The 18,256-nt window shown below is 40.2% G+C and overlaps 1 protein-coding gene across 1 annotated transcript; it reads right to left on the reverse strand.

Annotated features, from left to right (window-relative positions):
* Positions 1-216: 216 nt before the first annotated feature.
* On the reverse strand, positions 217-18,252 carry LOC119734161 (long-chain fatty acid transport protein 4-like). The gene is given in 14 exon segments (XM_038207506.1): positions 217-2,548; positions 3,625-3,771; positions 5,267-5,431; positions 6,183-6,320; positions 6,896-7,082; positions 8,044-8,144; positions 8,147-8,192; positions 9,325-9,428; positions 9,431-9,525; positions 10,187-10,256; positions 10,531-10,632; positions 10,635-10,685; positions 13,557-13,945; positions 17,979-18,252. Coding segments are annotated over 14 exon segments (1,992 nt in total). The 5' UTR covers positions 18,221-18,252; the 3' UTR covers positions 217-2,393.
* Positions 18,253-18,256: the final 4 nt, after the last annotated feature.

Below are 18,256 nucleotides of genomic sequence, written 5' to 3' on the forward strand. Positions count from 1 at the left end.
GGGGGGGGGGGGAGAAAGGGGGGGGGAGAATGACTCGGACAGTTCTTGTTTTGTTGTGTGTTTTTTTGTTAAATGTGAAATTTCAAACATCTTACCAATTCAAATGGAAAGTCTTCAAAAGCTACCTTTCTGGAGGAACAGACATGTTCTATAAAAACAAAACTTAATTATCTGTACAGAGTCTATTCAGAAAGCAACGACCAGTATAAACATTTGTGCATAGGAAATGTTGCAGTTTATTTAACTGATAAAACTCAGAAGAAAAATCAAAATATACATGCAATGTTTTTCACTTTGCACTTTGAAGAAAAAATGCAAGAATAAAGACAAATTTATATAAAAAGATACAAATTAAATGTACATAGTTTATTCTAAAAGCAAAACAAAGGATAAACACTACTGCAGTTTATTGTAAATAATAAAATAGTTGCTCAGAAGAAAGATCAAAATACATGTACACGTACTAGCAATTTTTTTCACACTCTTACTATCATTGAAAGAAAAAATGCAGGATTCCATGCTGCACATTATGAACAGGGGCGGATCTAGCTTTCAGGAAATGGGGGGGGGGGGTTGATATGAGGAGGGGGGTTGAGGGAAGGAGTGCCCAAGGAACTAGTAGGGGGTGGGGGATGCTCCTTCCCCCTCCGCAATTTGTTTTGAAATCTACAATTCTCCTACACTCTAAGGCAATTTGATTTTTTTTGTTGAGAAAGTTTAGCATTCCATTTATTTTTGGCCCCATTTTACCAGTAACATAACATTATTCAGCAGCTGAATGGGAGGGGGGGGGATCCCTGCTAATTAAGAAATACACTAAATACGCTACAGCAAAAATTCTACAGACCTTTAATCAAATCCCCCACTTAAAAACATTTATACGTTCCTAGAACACAGCACATCTTTTATTGTTTTGTTAGGCACATTCCAAAGCTTGTACACTTTTGATTGCGGGGACAATTCTTACAAAATGCCAAAAATTTGAAGAGAAAAAATCCAAATATACACATGGCTTGCCTGTCAAAACTGAATAATCCGTGCACTCAGCATCAAAGCTATAGACCTGTATCATGCTGCCACCATTTCAGTCATGTTCCCTGTCTCCAATAACAGTACTGAATGATAATGTTTTTTGTGCAAAAAGGAACAAGACTATTTTTCCTTCCAGCCTCGCTTTGTTACGCCGATTTGAATGGGAAAAATCGTAATGGCCTCAACATAATGGTCTATTCTACAAGAGTTGAAAGGCATACCTGTATAGCATGATTTGCCCCAGACGTAACCTACTAAATTGTTATAAAACATCGTACTGGTACTAAACACCCAGTGACATTTTCCCTCTTGCTTGCTGTCATTTACAAGAAATCTAAAACGACAGGTGATTTTCAACAATCTTTCAATTGACTGATGTTTGGAATAGAGAGTTATGAGAAAATCACGTTTCCTGATCAAAAGGTTGTGCATGGTTTTTTACTGTTTCTTGAAAAGTGTAATATCCACTACGCTGAAACTTTAAAAAGTTTAGGTTTTGAACATTCTTCTTTGGATTTTGAGAGGTGTTATTATTGGAAACAAATAAAATGCATGAAAAGCAAATGATCTTTTGTACCTTTAAGGAAATTAAAAAATACCTTCCTTGCTTGTATTAGCTTATACCCTTTTTTATTAATTAATTGGGTAAATTTTTATTAGGCATATCTTTCCATGTAGTTTATAAATAACACATTTACATTTGCTGAACACTTTGTTGCCACTTTTTACTTAGGTCACATGACCCCGATAAAAACCAAATTTATTTATATTAAACAACTTGGATATTTCCGATACTATACGTGATGGTGTACTTCCTGGTCAACTGTTTCTAGAGCATTACACATTTATTCCAGACAGTTTGTACGCAAATGTACAAGCATACTTTTATCATCAAATGTGACCTTTCATTACAAAATGAGCAAATTAAAGCCGGACTTTTAAAGAATTTAGATATTTTTATTTCTCTGGATTCTGCTGAACAAGAGCTTTCTAACTGTACTTACATGAAATTTGGGGGTAACGGGTTCAGTAACGGTAATATAGACCGGCAATTATATTGAAGTTGTTAAACATTTGAGAAAATGGCATTTAAAATCCCACTGTTGTATTACAGTGAATGAACGGCCAAATATCAAAACAGAATGGAAAATTGTTTTTAAAGATGTTTGACAGAACAATAGCAATTGGGGAAAGGCAGAACAGGACTTACAGACTGAGGTTCATCTGTAAAATAAAAAAATTAAAAAACCAACCACCTCTTCAAATATTGGCAAATGTACAGCAAACTAGCAATTTCTGACTTTCTGCTCACTTCGTGGTGACAGTTCACAGATGCCTACACTACTTTCTCAGTGCAATCCTTAGAGTCGGACTTTCCCAGCAATGATATCATCATAAACGCTCTGCGTGAGCGGGGCAAACTCCTTGCCGTTCATGTAGAACAGTTTGTCGTCGCCCACTTTTGTTGGGTCGAAGTTCTCTTTCCGAAGGTCCACCTTTTTCAACTTGAAGGTGCCTGCAAAAAATCAATCCACATCAAGACTAAAAAATCCTACCAAAATCGCATCCTAAATGACTTCATGCACGAACAATAATGGCGTTTTGTGACCGCGTATCACGTTAACTACTGGTTTTATTCTGAACTTAACAAACACAAAGCATCTTTGTGAGAGCGTCAGGCATCGTCGGCAATGCGTTTGAATGTCCTTCATAATGGTCTGCCCCAACCTCGTCCCCAGTGCTCACTTTATTTCCAACCGCGTTTCCAATAGTAAACCCTGGATAGGAAACTTTCTTCCTGTATCCTGATTGGATACCGCAATTGGCTAGTAATGGATTTTTATCGTGTACTTGGTGCTATTATTCACAATGTGCAGTACGTGTTTTCGCGATCATTCGTCCACGCCTTCTCAAAAATACTAATTTCCTTTTCAATTTGCTCATATAATTATGAAATATGATACTGTATGTTGTCTCGATAAGATCGTTAACAGTTTGATTTCAAAAATCGTGTTTTCGTAACTCACGCCGTGCTCGCGCTGCTACGAATTGACTCTGTTTTTACCCCAGACACCGCATACAAAAACAAACGCTAACGTGTAACGCATATCCATGCACCAGACTGTTCCTCATTTGCATACGTGTTCAAAAATCTTGCACATGCAAATGATCCAATACCAGGGTGAGAGAGCAGGTAGTGGTGGGCGTGTACTGCTACTGCTCTGACACCCTGGAAGGGTACCTGTGCACTGAGTCCATACCCTACCAAGTACAAAGTAGTGATGAGAGAGAATCTTAGCAAAACTACTTGCAATATTACTTGAAGTATAAGATGACAAGAAAATGTGGACCCGTGACTGGCATCTGTCTCCGTTTTTGACGTTACAGTCGACTCTCGTTAGTACAAACTCTGTTAATACAAAATTCTGGTTATAACAAACATAAAGCCTTAGTCCCAACTGTGCATTTATGTGCACAATGAATGGGACTGATGTCCTCTTAATACAAAGTTCTGATATAACAAACAATTTGGCTAGGTCCGAACGAGTTTGTTTTAACAAGACTCGACTGTATATTTAAACCCAAACCAACCTGTAGTGTCCACTTCTTGCATGATGCGGATGAACAGCGGCCGAGCATACGGCGGTAGAGATGACTTGAGACTCTGGTTTAGTTTGACCAGATCAAGGGTGCCTTCAGTATCCACAATGGCCACCATGCCTGCCCTGCCCTCTAGTCCTGTACAAAAAAAATATGAATAGATGAGTACCAAATAAGAGCAAGTTTAGGCAACTGTTTGTCGATTTGTGATTTAACTTACACCTACGCTACTGATAGCAATGCATGAATGCCTACAGTAAAACGATGGTCAAAACGTCATCACAAAACGTCTTGGTCCTGGCCCCCCGGTTGTGCATTATGATGTGCACAGCAATTGGTAACCAGTGAATCAACCGTGCCCTGCATGGGTGTTGCAAGGGGAAGCAAGGGGGGGGGCTTGCCCCCCCCCCCCCCCCCCTCGGCAAAGCAACAAAAAAAAAAAAAAAAAAAAAAAAAAAAAAAAAAGAAAAAAAAAAAAAAGAGAGAAAAAAGAAAAGAAAAGAGGCGCGAAGTCATAGTGGTGTAAATTTAATGAGTTGGGGGGGGGGGGGGGGAAATGTGCCTGCCCCCCTCTTAAAACTGAGAAATCGAGAATATGTCGAGAAATATAGGAATTTTTTGGGAAAAAATGTTTTGCCCCCTCTACAAAAATCCTAGCGACGCCCATCGTGCCCCGTGGGGTTGACAATAGTCGATTAGGGTATTCCAGACACTTCATTCCAGTGAAGTGAGTCGAACTATGGTGAACTATGGCTCCATGCGTGAACAAGAGAGGGCCAGGCGCGGTTCTACGGGGGGGCTAGGGGGGCTTTAGCCCAAAATTTTGTCTAGCCCCCCAAAATAAATTCCGTAAAAAGAATGCATTAGCAAAAAGAAGGATTATGATGTACATGCGAACAGTCTCCCCCTAAAGAATAGTCGTGACAAGGGTGCATTTGTAGTTATATGGGTGAATGATTTAGGATTTATTGGCGCTCCCATTGATGGCATGAGGCATTGATTTTCGGAGGCCTAAGTGTCTGGAGAAAATAACCGGTCTACATTTCAGCACGCCTTCCTGAAGAAAAAAAATCTGGATCCACCCTGCTAGCCCCCCCAAAATATTGGTTCTAGAACCGCGCCTGGAGAGGGCGCTTATTTACCACATTCTAGAGGCCCGTGGACGGGACACACTGCTTGTGTGTACTGGTTAGTGCGCGTATGGTGCAAGTACCCACCACTTGTTATATTTTGAATGTACACACAGTTCATTTATACAGCTTTAGGGTTTGCCTTTTTTCTCTAAAATTCAATACAGGTTTTCACACAAAGTCATTCTCTGGAAACCCACCCGCGGACACAGGAGACGAGGAAGATTGAAAATGTCTTACACCGGGGTGCTGCAAAAAGACACTGGTGTAGAATCGACAGACGAACTGGCCACCCTCTTGCGGGACCGAATTACTTGGGAAAGCCATACTCGAGCTTGCCTGTGGGCGACCGAGTGAGTGAGTGAGTGCTCTTCAGTTGAACTCCCTCAACTTCCAAAAAGTACACAAAAAACTTGGCTTAAGGAAACTTTTCGTGACCAGAAAATGTCCAGTACCATTACTCGCTGATCTGACACATTACAAACATACATCAAGAGGCATACCTGGAATTTCAACACCGTACACTACAGCATCGTTGAGCTGAACATGCTTCTGAATGATGCCTTCTACCTCCGACGTTGAGACGTTCTCCCCTCGCCAGCGGAAAGTGTCACCCTGGCGATCCCTGAAGAACATGTAGCCGTCCTGATCCATGACCAAAATATCTCCTGATCCAGGAGAGACAAGAAATTGTACCGAGACGTCACTTTTGATGAGTTAATGTAAAGGAAGGGTGGAAAAAAAAGTCCTCCATATTTGCTATTCCACAAACATCCCTTTGAGTTACAAAATTATTAAGTACAAAATTATTGGGATTTGTAAAACTCTATAGACTGTTTGTCATTCTAATTCAGTAACGATGAATGCACAAAGGGTAAACTATCAATTATCAATGTGTGTATCCCCTTTGATCAAAAGCAAACACCTCAAAATGGCTGTCTTGCAAAGGGTCTATATGCAAACGATATGTTAATTCCAGTTGTTTTAGTCAAGTCCATTACAAATCAATCACAAGTCCAGTCACAACAAAAACATCACAAGTCTGGTCAAGAGTTTTAAACAGGGGTTGAACAATACAAATGGAACACCTTTGTCACAGCTAATTTGAATAGCTTGTGAGTTGAATTGAGACTGGAGGACATGTGATGGACATGTGATGGACATGGGATGGACATGTGATGGACATGGGATGGACATGGGATGGACTTGTGATGGACATGGGATGGACTTGTGATGGACATGTGATTGACAGGTGATGGACAGGTGATGGACATGTGATGGACATGTGATGGACTTGTGATGGACATGTGATGGACATGTGATGGAAATGTGATGAACTTGTGATGGAAATGTGATGGACTTGAGATGGACTCGATTACTACACTGTCTATTTCTGTACAATCAGGAGGATATTTTTACCTGACAGAAAGGCTTGGTCCCCCTTCCTGAAGATGTCATAGATGATCTTCTTGTCCGTTGCCTGTTTGTTGACATAACCATCAAAGCCAGCAAGGGGATGGCCGACCTTGATCTTGCCTATCAAGTGACCACTCTCCTCTAAATAGGAAATGAGCAGAGCAAGTACATCACCAAACAAATCCCATGTACTTGTAATCAAGTGTCTCTTCAACAACACTCATCTCGGTGTCCATTGAATTAAACCCTTTAGCATTGGGTTAATCAATTGTATCACACTGTTTTTACCCCGCCATGAATCAACTAAACTACAGAGTGCTGGGGAGGTTTTGGGGCTGTACTAAGAGTAACAGGAATGGTGGCTGGGGGGGGGGGTACCAGAGCTAATGGGTCAATTACTTTGGGTTCCTACACAGGGGAGAATTTTAGATAATTCAGGCAGGTTTCCAACAACTTGCTAACGAAATATGCCAAAGGAGTTCAGAATTAAAGAATCAGGATTCAGGTGCAAGGATAAGACTAATTCAGCAACAGCCATTTTCTGAGGTGGCACCAGGCTTGCGCCAGTCCCGCTCAGGTAGTACGCACGCACTTCGGGCTCCTTCAACCAATAGTGTTACCAAAATGCACCTGCGCCTCTTATTTAAGAATGTCGAATGTCGTGCCACCTCAAACATAGCTTCTACTTTCGTTCGCCGAATTTTGTCTATACACACCTGGTCTGCATGGAACACAGAGTCCATCAGGTCCGCGGATGACCTCCCCTGTACCTTCGTCCACCTTGAGCAGGCTGAGCGGTAGGGCACTGGGGACAAGCAAGGAGATGAAGCCCACGGCTCCTGGCTTGCCTGAGATGTTCACTATGTTACTGTTGCCTTCTGTCGATCCGTAGAACTCACAAATCTGACATTTCGGAGGTGAAAAATCAGAAGACTTGACATGACAGCAATAATTTTTTTTTAAATTGAGGGGGGGGGGGAGGGGCTGATCATCCTTACACCCAGCAGAAGCTGAATTGCAAAGGATGCAACTACAACGTGGTTGAGCCGAAGGCAAGTAAAGGTGACATAGGCAGCCGCCATACGACCCGAGTCTTACGACAGAGCACAGCCTTATCGAAAATGTTGATTTTTGCAGTGAAAACCCTCGTGGTATAGGAGAGAATCAACGTACAGCTCTACTCACACATGACCCGAGTTGGGAATCGAACCCGGACCAAAGCGGTGAGGGACGAGCCACCCATGCCATCCCAATGCCAACCCCAATGAAGAATATCAGTGTACATGTGCTTTGCAGTGACATCTGTCAGGGGATTTGAAACCAGATCCTCAATAGCAAAGTTCAAGCAACCGATCTATCTGAAGGGGGTGCAAGTGTTGTTGGCAAGGTGGGCAGCAGTGGGCAGGGCCAACTAGATTGGTCTATTGGTGAACTACGTTGCATTAATATCCATTCGGGCGATTCAAGATTTTGCCAAGGAGAGTTCATTTTTCCCAGTGCATGGTGGGAGATGGTCGACAAATTCGCAGCGCGAGTCATTTAAAATTGACAGTTTTTCCGATCAGTAGTTTCATAAGCTTATGACTCGAGTATCTGTTTGCCTTTTCTTTCCTTTTTATCAATATGGTGTCTTTTGTAAGGCAACAGAACGCTATTCCCCAATCTACAACAAATTTGCTCAGGTTGTCTGCTGACACTTATTCCAATGGGCCGTGTTTTGTTGACGGTAAACTGGAAAAATGTACTCTCCATGGCAAACTCTTGGTGGCAAAATGTATTGTGAATCATCTGAATTCTACCAATCTCAGTATTGCTGTGCATGTTTCATTAGTGCTACTAGCAAGCTATGCACTCTATGACCAACCTGTTTAATTCTGTAGCGTTCCTGAAACTCCTTCCAGATCTGCGGCCTCAGACCGTTGCCTAGAGCAGAGCGGACCTTGTGCTGTGTGTCTGTTGGTTTGGTGGCTGAGCCAACACATACCGGCAGATCTCCCCAATGTATTGGATTATCTGCAAGGACAAATGAAAAACAAATGGTAAGTTGGCTCAAAAACTAAAAAAAAAATTAACAATGTTGCTCTCCCCGTGCTAATTCTGAGTTTGATACTCATAAATAGATTTTGTTATCGAAATTGCAAATTATTTGTGGCTCAACAATTATTCACTTGTGTCTTTTGTGCATATTTTCGGAGGATGGAAAACATCCAACGTAGAGAAAGTTAACTTTTCGGTTAAATAAAACATCCAATTTTAAAATTGGTTAAAAAAACATCACATATGTGCAAGAGAACATGTAGAGAACTGCAATTTATATTACACAAGTATTCAATTTTAAATATGTGATTTACATCCGAATCTAACACAGAGAGAATGTTAAGCTTAGCAAAAGAACTTAACTGCCAATATGCTGTGTGATCCCTATAACAGGCATGCAACTGGGAATTTAGGGGGGAAAAACGAGGAAATTCCAAACCAAACAAGAATTTGTACAGTGTTTTTCAATTTGTAATGGTATTCTTGACAAGTAAAAAACAAGGAAATCAGCAGATCCTAAGAAAATTTGCATGCCTGCTATAACTTGTGACTAGTCTGATAATTTTGGCCTGCCACATAAATTTGAGGATATATTTCCTGTTTGGCAGGGCCATGAAATCAAGCTTTTAATGGTTAGTGTGAAGAGCTCGTGTTTCCGTTATCATAATTAGGTTTCTTCCAACCAGGCAACGAGATTAGGGTGAAGTACATGTGATGTCCATGCTATTAAAAAAATTCAACATTTTTATGAAAAATTACTCTTATCTATTTTTGGCACCTGCAACCGTCTGGGGGAAAAAAAGGCTTTTGGGGGTTACTTTTGTGCGAGTACACTGGTTCCTGCTCCCACATTATATATTCTAAAAGGAGGCCGGGAAACGATCTGCCCCATGAGAACTGAATTATTGACGGACCACAAAATTAGAAATATGTAGAGTGATTATTTCATGAATAAAAATGATTGCTTTTTCAGTCGATGTCCAAATTAAAAGTGAATAACTTTTATATCGTAAGGAAAACAGCGATTCCAAACTGAACAAATTTTCGGGGTGAAACTCACAAATAGCACAGTGTATGTATTTTAATGATAAAATAAACTCTGTCTTACCGTGGCTTGATATTTAATACAGTCGTCCCAGAATCTGCTGGCAGAGAACTTTCTCCTCATGGCCATGGTGGATCCGTTCAGCACCACCTGGCCCATACCGACGATCCCCCAGCAGAGTGGTACAGCGGCATGGTGTTGTAGATGATGTCGTCAAAACGGAAGTGGAACGCATACCGGATGCCGTAGGCCATGTACATGAACCTGTTGTGAATGAACAAATTTGGATTTATCCTTGGAAAAAAAGTGGGCAACCAAAAAAGCTTATATCTGATGAAATAGGTAAATCTCTTTTCTAGCCTATCCAGGAAAAATATAGAAATGATTTCAAAAGGGTTTTTTTTGGGGGGGGGGGGGATGAGGACTGAACACCATCTGACTACCGGGGGCGCTGTTCAGAGCAAACTATCTTGGACACAGTCAGAAAATAGGTGGTGCCATTCATTGTGGCATATTTGCTCTCAGACACACAATTTTGCGGATAGTACAATTTTACCGACAAACACATGTGATTAATATGGCGGGGGGGGGGGGGGGGGGGGGGGGGGGGGGGAGAGAGGGTGGGTGTCACACCTCACCCTCCCCTTTAGCGATGCCTGTGGCTGGACCCCACAAAATGGGTCTTAAAAATAACTTTACAACACTTTTTTGTTTTTTTAATAGCAGTGGAAGCAGCACAATCTGATCTTTACATGTACTTTTGTTAATATCTCTCACTAAATTATGTTGGCGATAAGGTTGACTTCACCTACATAATGTCTAAGATTCTGTAAAAAAAAGACCAAAGTACTCAAAAGAAGCCATCACATCAAGTGACTCATTTTATTGGGTTGGGATCATATTTTCAAGACTGGCATAATCTCACCTGATTTGCGTTACCTTGGCCGCTTTGGGCAGGCCTGTTGTTCCCGAAGTATATATGTAGAAAAGGATATCTGAAATACAAGACAGTCAACCCCATCAAAACGGCTTCACATACAACAACACAAAAATATCTCAATTTTTAAAAAAAGGTGGGCAGACTGAACAATTTCCAAACGGTTTTGGCATGTCACAAGTTCACAATAGTCGGACGTTTAGGACTTGCTCAATTTTTTTTGGACTTGACCTCTCCACCAATGTGAAACATCACAGTTCTGGGATATTGATGAGTCCACAATATGCTTTTTTAGGGCTTCAAATAGTTTTGAAAATGGCAGATGTCTGTACCGGTAAACTTTCTTCCAAGAACCACTGGAGCTGGCAGTTTGGATGTTGCTTGGAGCTCTGGGTCAAGATTCAACGCAGGGAAGCCTGCATCTACGTAGCCCCGGTGCTGTAGAATGGGATATTGCGGCCAAACTCCGACTTCACATCCTTGATGGCTGCACAGGAAAGTCAATGGATTATGACATGATCAATAATGACATTTAAATCGGTCTGCAAAACTATCCAAAACATTTAAATAAAAACCCACATTACCACAAACTACATCCGAAGCCTTACCCCATCACTAGATCACATTCATGTAAACACTCTGACTAGTCAAATTCTATCACCAGAAAAAATACGTAACATGTTTATATGCAGGTTTACGTACATTAACTCTAACCTCAACTAAAGCTACAAAATAAACTGTAGCATGCAGTACAATGTACATGTACTTCAGCATATAAGTGGACACAGCACTCAAGAGTATTTTTTAGCTATTTTAGCCCTAACCGCCCCCAATGCTACAAAATACTACTGAGTAGTAACCTGTAGTATGCATTTCTTTCCATACAAGTGTGCACAGCACATGTAGTATTCTGTGGTATTTGGTCCTTGACCCCAAAGAGCCCTTTGGTGGTTAGGGCTTTAGTATTTGGGTACTTCATACATAATTTCTGTAGTACAATGTAGTACAATGTATGTGGTACTTTTTTATACCTCCCCTTTTTGGGGGGGGTTAATAACAAAGTGCATCATCAACCCCAACCTACAAAAAAAAAAGTTTACACATGTAGTGATCATTTATAATATAATCCCTACTGGGTTTGCAGATAGCCCCCATTCATAGATAACGTTGACATTATGTATTGTTACAGAGTGGGATTAAACAAACTTAACCTCAAACCTGAATACAATTGATGTGCAATATCCTCCAGGGTGTTTGTCAGTGACTCCCACCCCAAAGCAAATCACTCAAACAATTCAGGAAGATGATTGAGACGCATATATGTTGCAACAGTAATCAATTCATTTCTCTGCTGTACTTGTGGTTATCGATTAAATAACTAGTTTATTTACTTGTTGATTACTTGTAAGCGCTGTGATTTAGTTCACTAAAAACAACGTCTTTAAATGTTGATTATTATTATTCATGTTATTTGTATTAAACTCACACCGGAGATTCCGAAGAAATTACACGGACTGAAAGTTACAAACATGACAAAAGTGAAACCACGCAGTGAAAAAAACAGAATACGCATTCACTATTGGGACATACGTGTACATGGAGTAGAAACCAGATTATTCCCAGGTTGTAACTGGAAGTGACCTTAAATCACAAGACAGATTGCAGTGAGGTTGCCAGGAAACCACGTCATTTGATAACTGAACTACACAGCAATGTGGGTAATAGTGTCCATTGCTTATGGCCTATTGCAACTGAACTTGCAAACATGTTGTGTACATGTACTGTACTATGTTTCTCATGCATTTAATACTGTCTTGGTTTGGTGTTTCAATCCAACAGATGTCTTGCTACATTATGACAACAAGGCTTTTGTTTATAATTGTGTCCGATGTTTTGAAATTCTTATCATTATTATAATTCTTATTATAAAAAAAAACCAATTGTATTATTTTGAATTGGGTTGCCCGATGGCCGATGCTCAAGCAGGCTAAGGTCATTTTGTTGCCTACCCTAATTATAGATGAATTTTCACGAGGCTCAACAAACACCAGGATCCATTAGTTTTGCATTCTGTTATGTCCAAAGTTCATATCTATTTGAATATTTACCTTATTCTTATTATTACTCTTTTAATAAACAAGACAAAATGAAACCAATGCATATTTGTCGACAAACACAAAAATAGTTCATTTCATACTCCTAACGCATACATGTATAACAATACAATTTCACAAATAAATCGTTGTTTCAACCAGATTATAAACAGAAACAATTAGAACTACGAGCACGACAATCCCCATGGATGCATTCAACTCGGTCAAAGGAATTGAACTATACGACGTGAACTTTGCCCATTTACCAAATTGGGAAGAGAATTGTATCACATTGCAAAGCAGACTTGAGTCCAGGGGTCAACCACTGTCAACAGAATTAAGAGTCTATGTAAACCCCAAATTGAAAGGCAACTATATTTTTGATCACTCCCACATAACCGATAACACTACTTTGCTATCTACAGTATCGGTATCTTTGCAGATTATGAAGAGTGCTTCTAGGCATGATTATCAATTGTAAGCCAATGGCTGTGCCACGCCCCTCCCCTGTGCTGCCCAGTCCTTATGGTCTTGATGCTGGAATTGGTACATGCACACATACATGTAGGTGGATCCAGGGAGGAGAGAGGTGGGAGGGGGGAGGGGGGAGACACCATATGATCCCTTGCAGTTTCACCTTTAATAGTGTGGATATTACACTTTTGGAGAAAATACTGAAACACTATGGAAAAATGTTGATCACGAAACACGATTTTGTCCATTTATGTCAAAGATCAGCAAATTCAGTCAATTTCTTAATTTCTTCTAAATGACAGCAAGAAAGATGGAATAATTTCACGGGTGTGTTTAGTACTACGATCGTTAACCTTACTCTCTGAGGGTAGTTTACTGCATGTCAGTTGGTTATGCCAATGCCCTCCAGCTGCAGTATATTGGCAGATAAAACTATCTTGACAGTGAAGGCTCCAATTGGCAGGAGTTGGAGGCCCTGGAGGGTGCCTGATACTGACCAGCTGGGGGCACTCACTTTGTTATCAGAGGACTCTCATTGTTCTCTGTGGCATGTATTGGAGTGCCTGTCCAGTTACCCTTGAAATGACATGGCAGATATTGGAGGGCCATGCAAAAAACATAGGAGATTTTCTTGAGGCACATATTGGCATGCGTTGGAGGGTCAAGTAGGGTAAGGGTTAATCTAATTCAGAAGTTTACTTTGGGATAAAATGCGAATGATCCTTTGTTCTTTTAAAAAGTGCCTTGAAAAGTTGGCCCAAGAGGTTTCAAAATTGAAGACAAAATCTTACCATCAGTCAGCTCCACTCCGTAGATGACTGCCTTGGGCTGGGCCACTTGGATGCAATGGACCAGGCTCTCTTGCCTCAGGTTGAAGTTGATCAGTGCTCCGACAGCGCCAATCTTGGACAACCCCAGCCAGAAGCAGGGAAACTCAGGCCGAGTCTCCATGAAGATGGCCACCGTGTCCCCTTTACGCAAGCCCTTCTCGAAGAAGTAGTTGGCCACGGCGTTGGCGTAGTTGTTGGCATCCCGGAACGTCCAGACTTCATCCTCGCAACGGAAGGCCACCTTATCCGGGTGGAGCTTGGTCCGTGTCTCAAGGACATTGTGCACCAATTCGTGGTTCAGGGACCGTCTATAAAGAGTCACTCTGAGCCGAATCAATGCGAACAGACCCCTGAAATGGATTTCAAGAGAAAGCATGTGTCATGGAACAGAGTTTCAATTACGATGTGAGAGCAAAGAATGGATTGACCATGTGACGCTTCTCTTTGCCCTTACAGCCCTACTCAATCATCCTAAAATCAAACCATAGTAATCATGATTCATGTAGTTTAGGACACCTCTATAAATGTTTTACAAGTTCCGAAATCAAAACCCTGCCCTCTTTCCACAAAATTAAGCTAGGCTAGCAGATATTCAACATGGTACATGTACATGTACACGTATCTTAGCGAACTAGTTAGATGATTCCAAACACATAAAGTGACTTTTCCTACTTGTATCATCGCTTAAGGTTTACACAAATGTAGGTGTTAAGTCATAAAAACATAATTTAAGTGTCTTTTCGTTCTCTTATATGGGAACAGGGTCCTAAACTACGCAAATACCCAAACAACTATAATGCCTTTCAGAAAAATATAGAGGCATTTCTTTCATAAATGTAGAAATAAGAATCCAAACGTATCAGTGAAGAACAATGGCAATTAAGCGAAAACAATCCAGTGCCATTTTGTTTGAAAAATATAATTTGTATTGTTTGCGAAGTCTTTGTTAACCATGTAATCATACACCACTTCCTGAACTAATTTGATTGTGCACAAAGCATTTCCTCATAAATCTCTGTCCTGTTTTCTTGTTTAACACAAAACAAATCACTCACTGAAGGAAGTAATTCTGTTTCAGGATTTGTTAAAGGGAATATACAACATTTGCTTTTGCTGCAATTTTCCGACATAAATCGATATGAAGGATTAGTATGTTATAGAAAATATTGTTACACTGACTTGTTTCACGTTTTGGGCTTGTAGATGCTGGAAAAACCAAGAAAACCAATCATGTTCTTGTAGTCTGGCTCCCTGACCCCACTTAAGATGAAACGCAGCAATTTTAGACTTTGGGGAATTGTAAGGTCAGAGAATCGGTCTAGCAGGCCTGTACTCCTTCACAGGTGTGTAATTATTTGCAAAGAAAATGCAAAATAACTAAATATGAAAATTTAGAAGTAGATTTTGAAAAAAGCCAGTTTTCTCCAACGCTGGTCGGCCGACCAGCGTTGGAAAAATACAAGTTTTCTTGAAAATGTTTACCACCGTCAAGAGCCACGATTTTACAGGATGCTTTGGACTATCATTCTCTAACATTCCAGTAGTTATTTCAAGATATTTTGGTCATTTCGTTTTTTGATGTTTGCAAATGTTGTATCTTCCCTTTAACCATCACAAAAACTTCAATCACGATGTGTAGGGCCTATGTGAATATGGTTTTACCCTGATTTACACTGTCATTGTATTTGTTCCCAATATAGGCCTACATGTCCCATGTATGTACACAGCCATAGAATTTTTTTTTTCTTGCGTCATATCATGTACGTGTTCTAGGCCTACTACTAGTGCTTGACTAGTACTAGGGAGTCCAGCGAATTTCATTTTTAAAGAAATCTCTTGTAAATTTTGTATCACTGAAATGAGAATCACACAACAGAATCGATGGGGTCATTCCGTGTCAATTCAACATGATTTTGGACCCAACCCTCACAGATTGAAACGATATTTGGGGTGATGAGTGGCCTATATGAGAAATCCCCAGAACTTATATTTTTTTTAGTTTGGCTCGTTAGATTTTGAGATACGGGTCACAAACTTTTGACTAATTAGCATGACCTCCGAACTTTAAATACTTGTAATTTTAGGCTGAAAAAGCTAAAATTTTAAGTTTTAGCGCCATCGGAAGAACGATTTTCGTGCTACCGCCCACCATTGTTTGGCAATGCACATTGCCAAAATTTGATGTAAGCTAGTGAGGGCGCGATTATCACAACCCATGATGTCATGCAGCATGACGCTTTCGTGAACAATGGCAGCCGAAAGTCGTGCGAATTCAACCCAAAATTTCATTTCATAACGTGAGCAAATTGGAAAGGAAATTTGTTAGAAGGCGCTAGGCGTGGACATTATAATCGTGAAAACACGTAATGCTTGTTGTAAATAACAACACCAAGTAGACCCCTAGGCCTACACGATATTATCAATCCAGGCATTAGGGATGTCGAGCACAATTTGAGTCCCCCACGCAAGTTTAAACTTGCGCGCACAAGTTTAAACTTGCACGAGGGACTCCTGAAGCACGCAAATTACACCGCGCCATTTTAATTTGCGTGCGCCAGTTTAAACTTGCGCAAAGGCGATTGCAACCTTCTTTTACGGGCGGGATTTTCATTGATGAAGAATTTTTTTTCAAAACACGAGTACATGGAGAAATAATGAAATATATGAATGAATAAAGAAATAAATAAAAAGGGGAATTCAATTAGCGTCAATGAAAAGAAACATTGAGATTTAGCAGTGCTTATCAGAGAAGTTGTTTAAGGGTACGTGGGGGCGGGGCCGGGACCAGGCAAGCAATAAACTTAAGCACACTAGCGGCGATTGCTTGGAAAGTGTACTGAAGTTGTTCAATAATGGAGACCAGCTTCAAGTGTTTTGCTTTGTAAACCTAATTGGCATTTTATTTATATTCTTGAATGTAAATAAATCATAATTTCTTAGGGCTGGTGTAACCCGCTGTTAACGTAAAAAGAATGATTATGATCCCTTCAATTGTTCAAGTTTTGACATTATAGTAATCATTTACATTATTTTTAAAATGCTTATGTATTCTACAATTAAAAAAGTACTTATTCTTACAAAAATACTAATTAATTTAACAATTAATAAATTGGACGATACAATAATTCATATTGTTTTTAGAATACTTGCATAACATTTCGAGCGCTGTGTACACTTCAAAAATGCATAATTTGAAATTTTTTTATTGAATGCATTACTAATTTAATTAATTAATTAAATTTATTACTTTAACAAATATTTTTTTATTGCAGGCTCAATAATTCATATTCATAAATACCTCAGACAGTTTAGCTATTCCTATTGGTCGAGAGCCCGTCACGCGGCCGGTCTTAAACGGATGATAAAGACATGGCTAGCTGGTCTTAAACACTTTTCCAGTGTCACAATAAAATGTGGACTACTAAATATCCAGTGCCTCTTATCGTTTCATTGGTTGAACGTTCACAATCCTCACGTAGGCATGCGCAACACTACAAGCGAGTCAGAATTTAATAGTTCTAAATTCAAAACGCAACGCATCTTACTCGCCAGCTGAACACTCCATTATTTTGCTAGAGGGATGTTTCAAAAAGCATGAAGTGAACTTGTTGAACAAAATCGGGATTTTTTGAAAGAATTATTTAATATTTTTTTACGGATAAGGTATTTATGAATGGGAATAAATATGTGCTCGGTCGGTATTTATCACTCTGTTCAATACCGCTTAGAGTCTGGGTGCTGATAATTACCCTCGCCTCCGGCTCGGGTAATTATCAGCACCCAGACTCTAAGCGGTATTAAACGAGTGATAAAAACCTCCGGAGCACACATTTATTCCCTTATTAAAAAATGTTTACAACTTAAAAACGCTATGCATATAAAATGGTAACTATTTTAAAAAGTAAATAAATTTGCAAATGATTTAATTAATGAATTTAATAAAATGTTTCAAAAAAAGGCATTAAGGCATTGTCTCCCGAAGCTCATTGATGCTATTAAATCGGAGAAAAAAAATCTGCTTTAAAAATAATGTTACATAATCTGCATGAGTTTACCGGGGAAAAATAGTTTAGCGGCTCTGTATGCGTGGCCGGGAAAATCTATGCAGTGCGCAAGTTTAAACTTGCGTGCGCAATTTGTAGCAAGGAAATGAATGCGCGCGCAAGTTTAAACTTGCGTGCGCGCAGGTTTAAACTTGCGCGCGCAAGTTTAAACTTGCGCGGGGGACTCACTTTGCGCTCGACAGGCACAAGCCAATTGCGGTATTGAATCAGGCATTACTAGGAAGATACAAGAAAATTTCCTATCCAGGCCTTTACTGGAAACGAGGTTGGAAATAAAGTAAGCAATGGGCAGATGGGGACGAGGTTGGGCAACACTTACTTCAGATCACGTGGGAGTGTACGGACTAAAATTTTGGCAAATCTCCAACCGCCAGTTGCCAAATATACCGTCACAACTGCAACCCCTACGGTGCGCCATTCCAGTTCAAAATAACCCCTCAGTAACGCCGCAAAGCCACCGAAGATCCCCAGCTTCAACATGGTGCGGAAAGGAGGTAAACTGTGGAAGACAAATCGAACAAAACGGGCGGCCCGGAACAGACTTCTGTCGACAGCGGTCATGTGTGGTCTGATAACCAAGGTCACCAACTAGGATTT

Source organism: Patiria miniata, unplaced genomic scaffold, assembly GCF_015706575.1.
Source record: "Patiria miniata isolate m_02_andy unplaced genomic scaffold, ASM1570657v1 HiC_scaffold_27, whole genome shotgun sequence".
In the NCBI taxonomy this organism is placed as follows: domain Eukaryota; kingdom Metazoa; phylum Echinodermata; class Asteroidea; order Valvatida; family Asterinidae; genus Patiria; species Patiria miniata.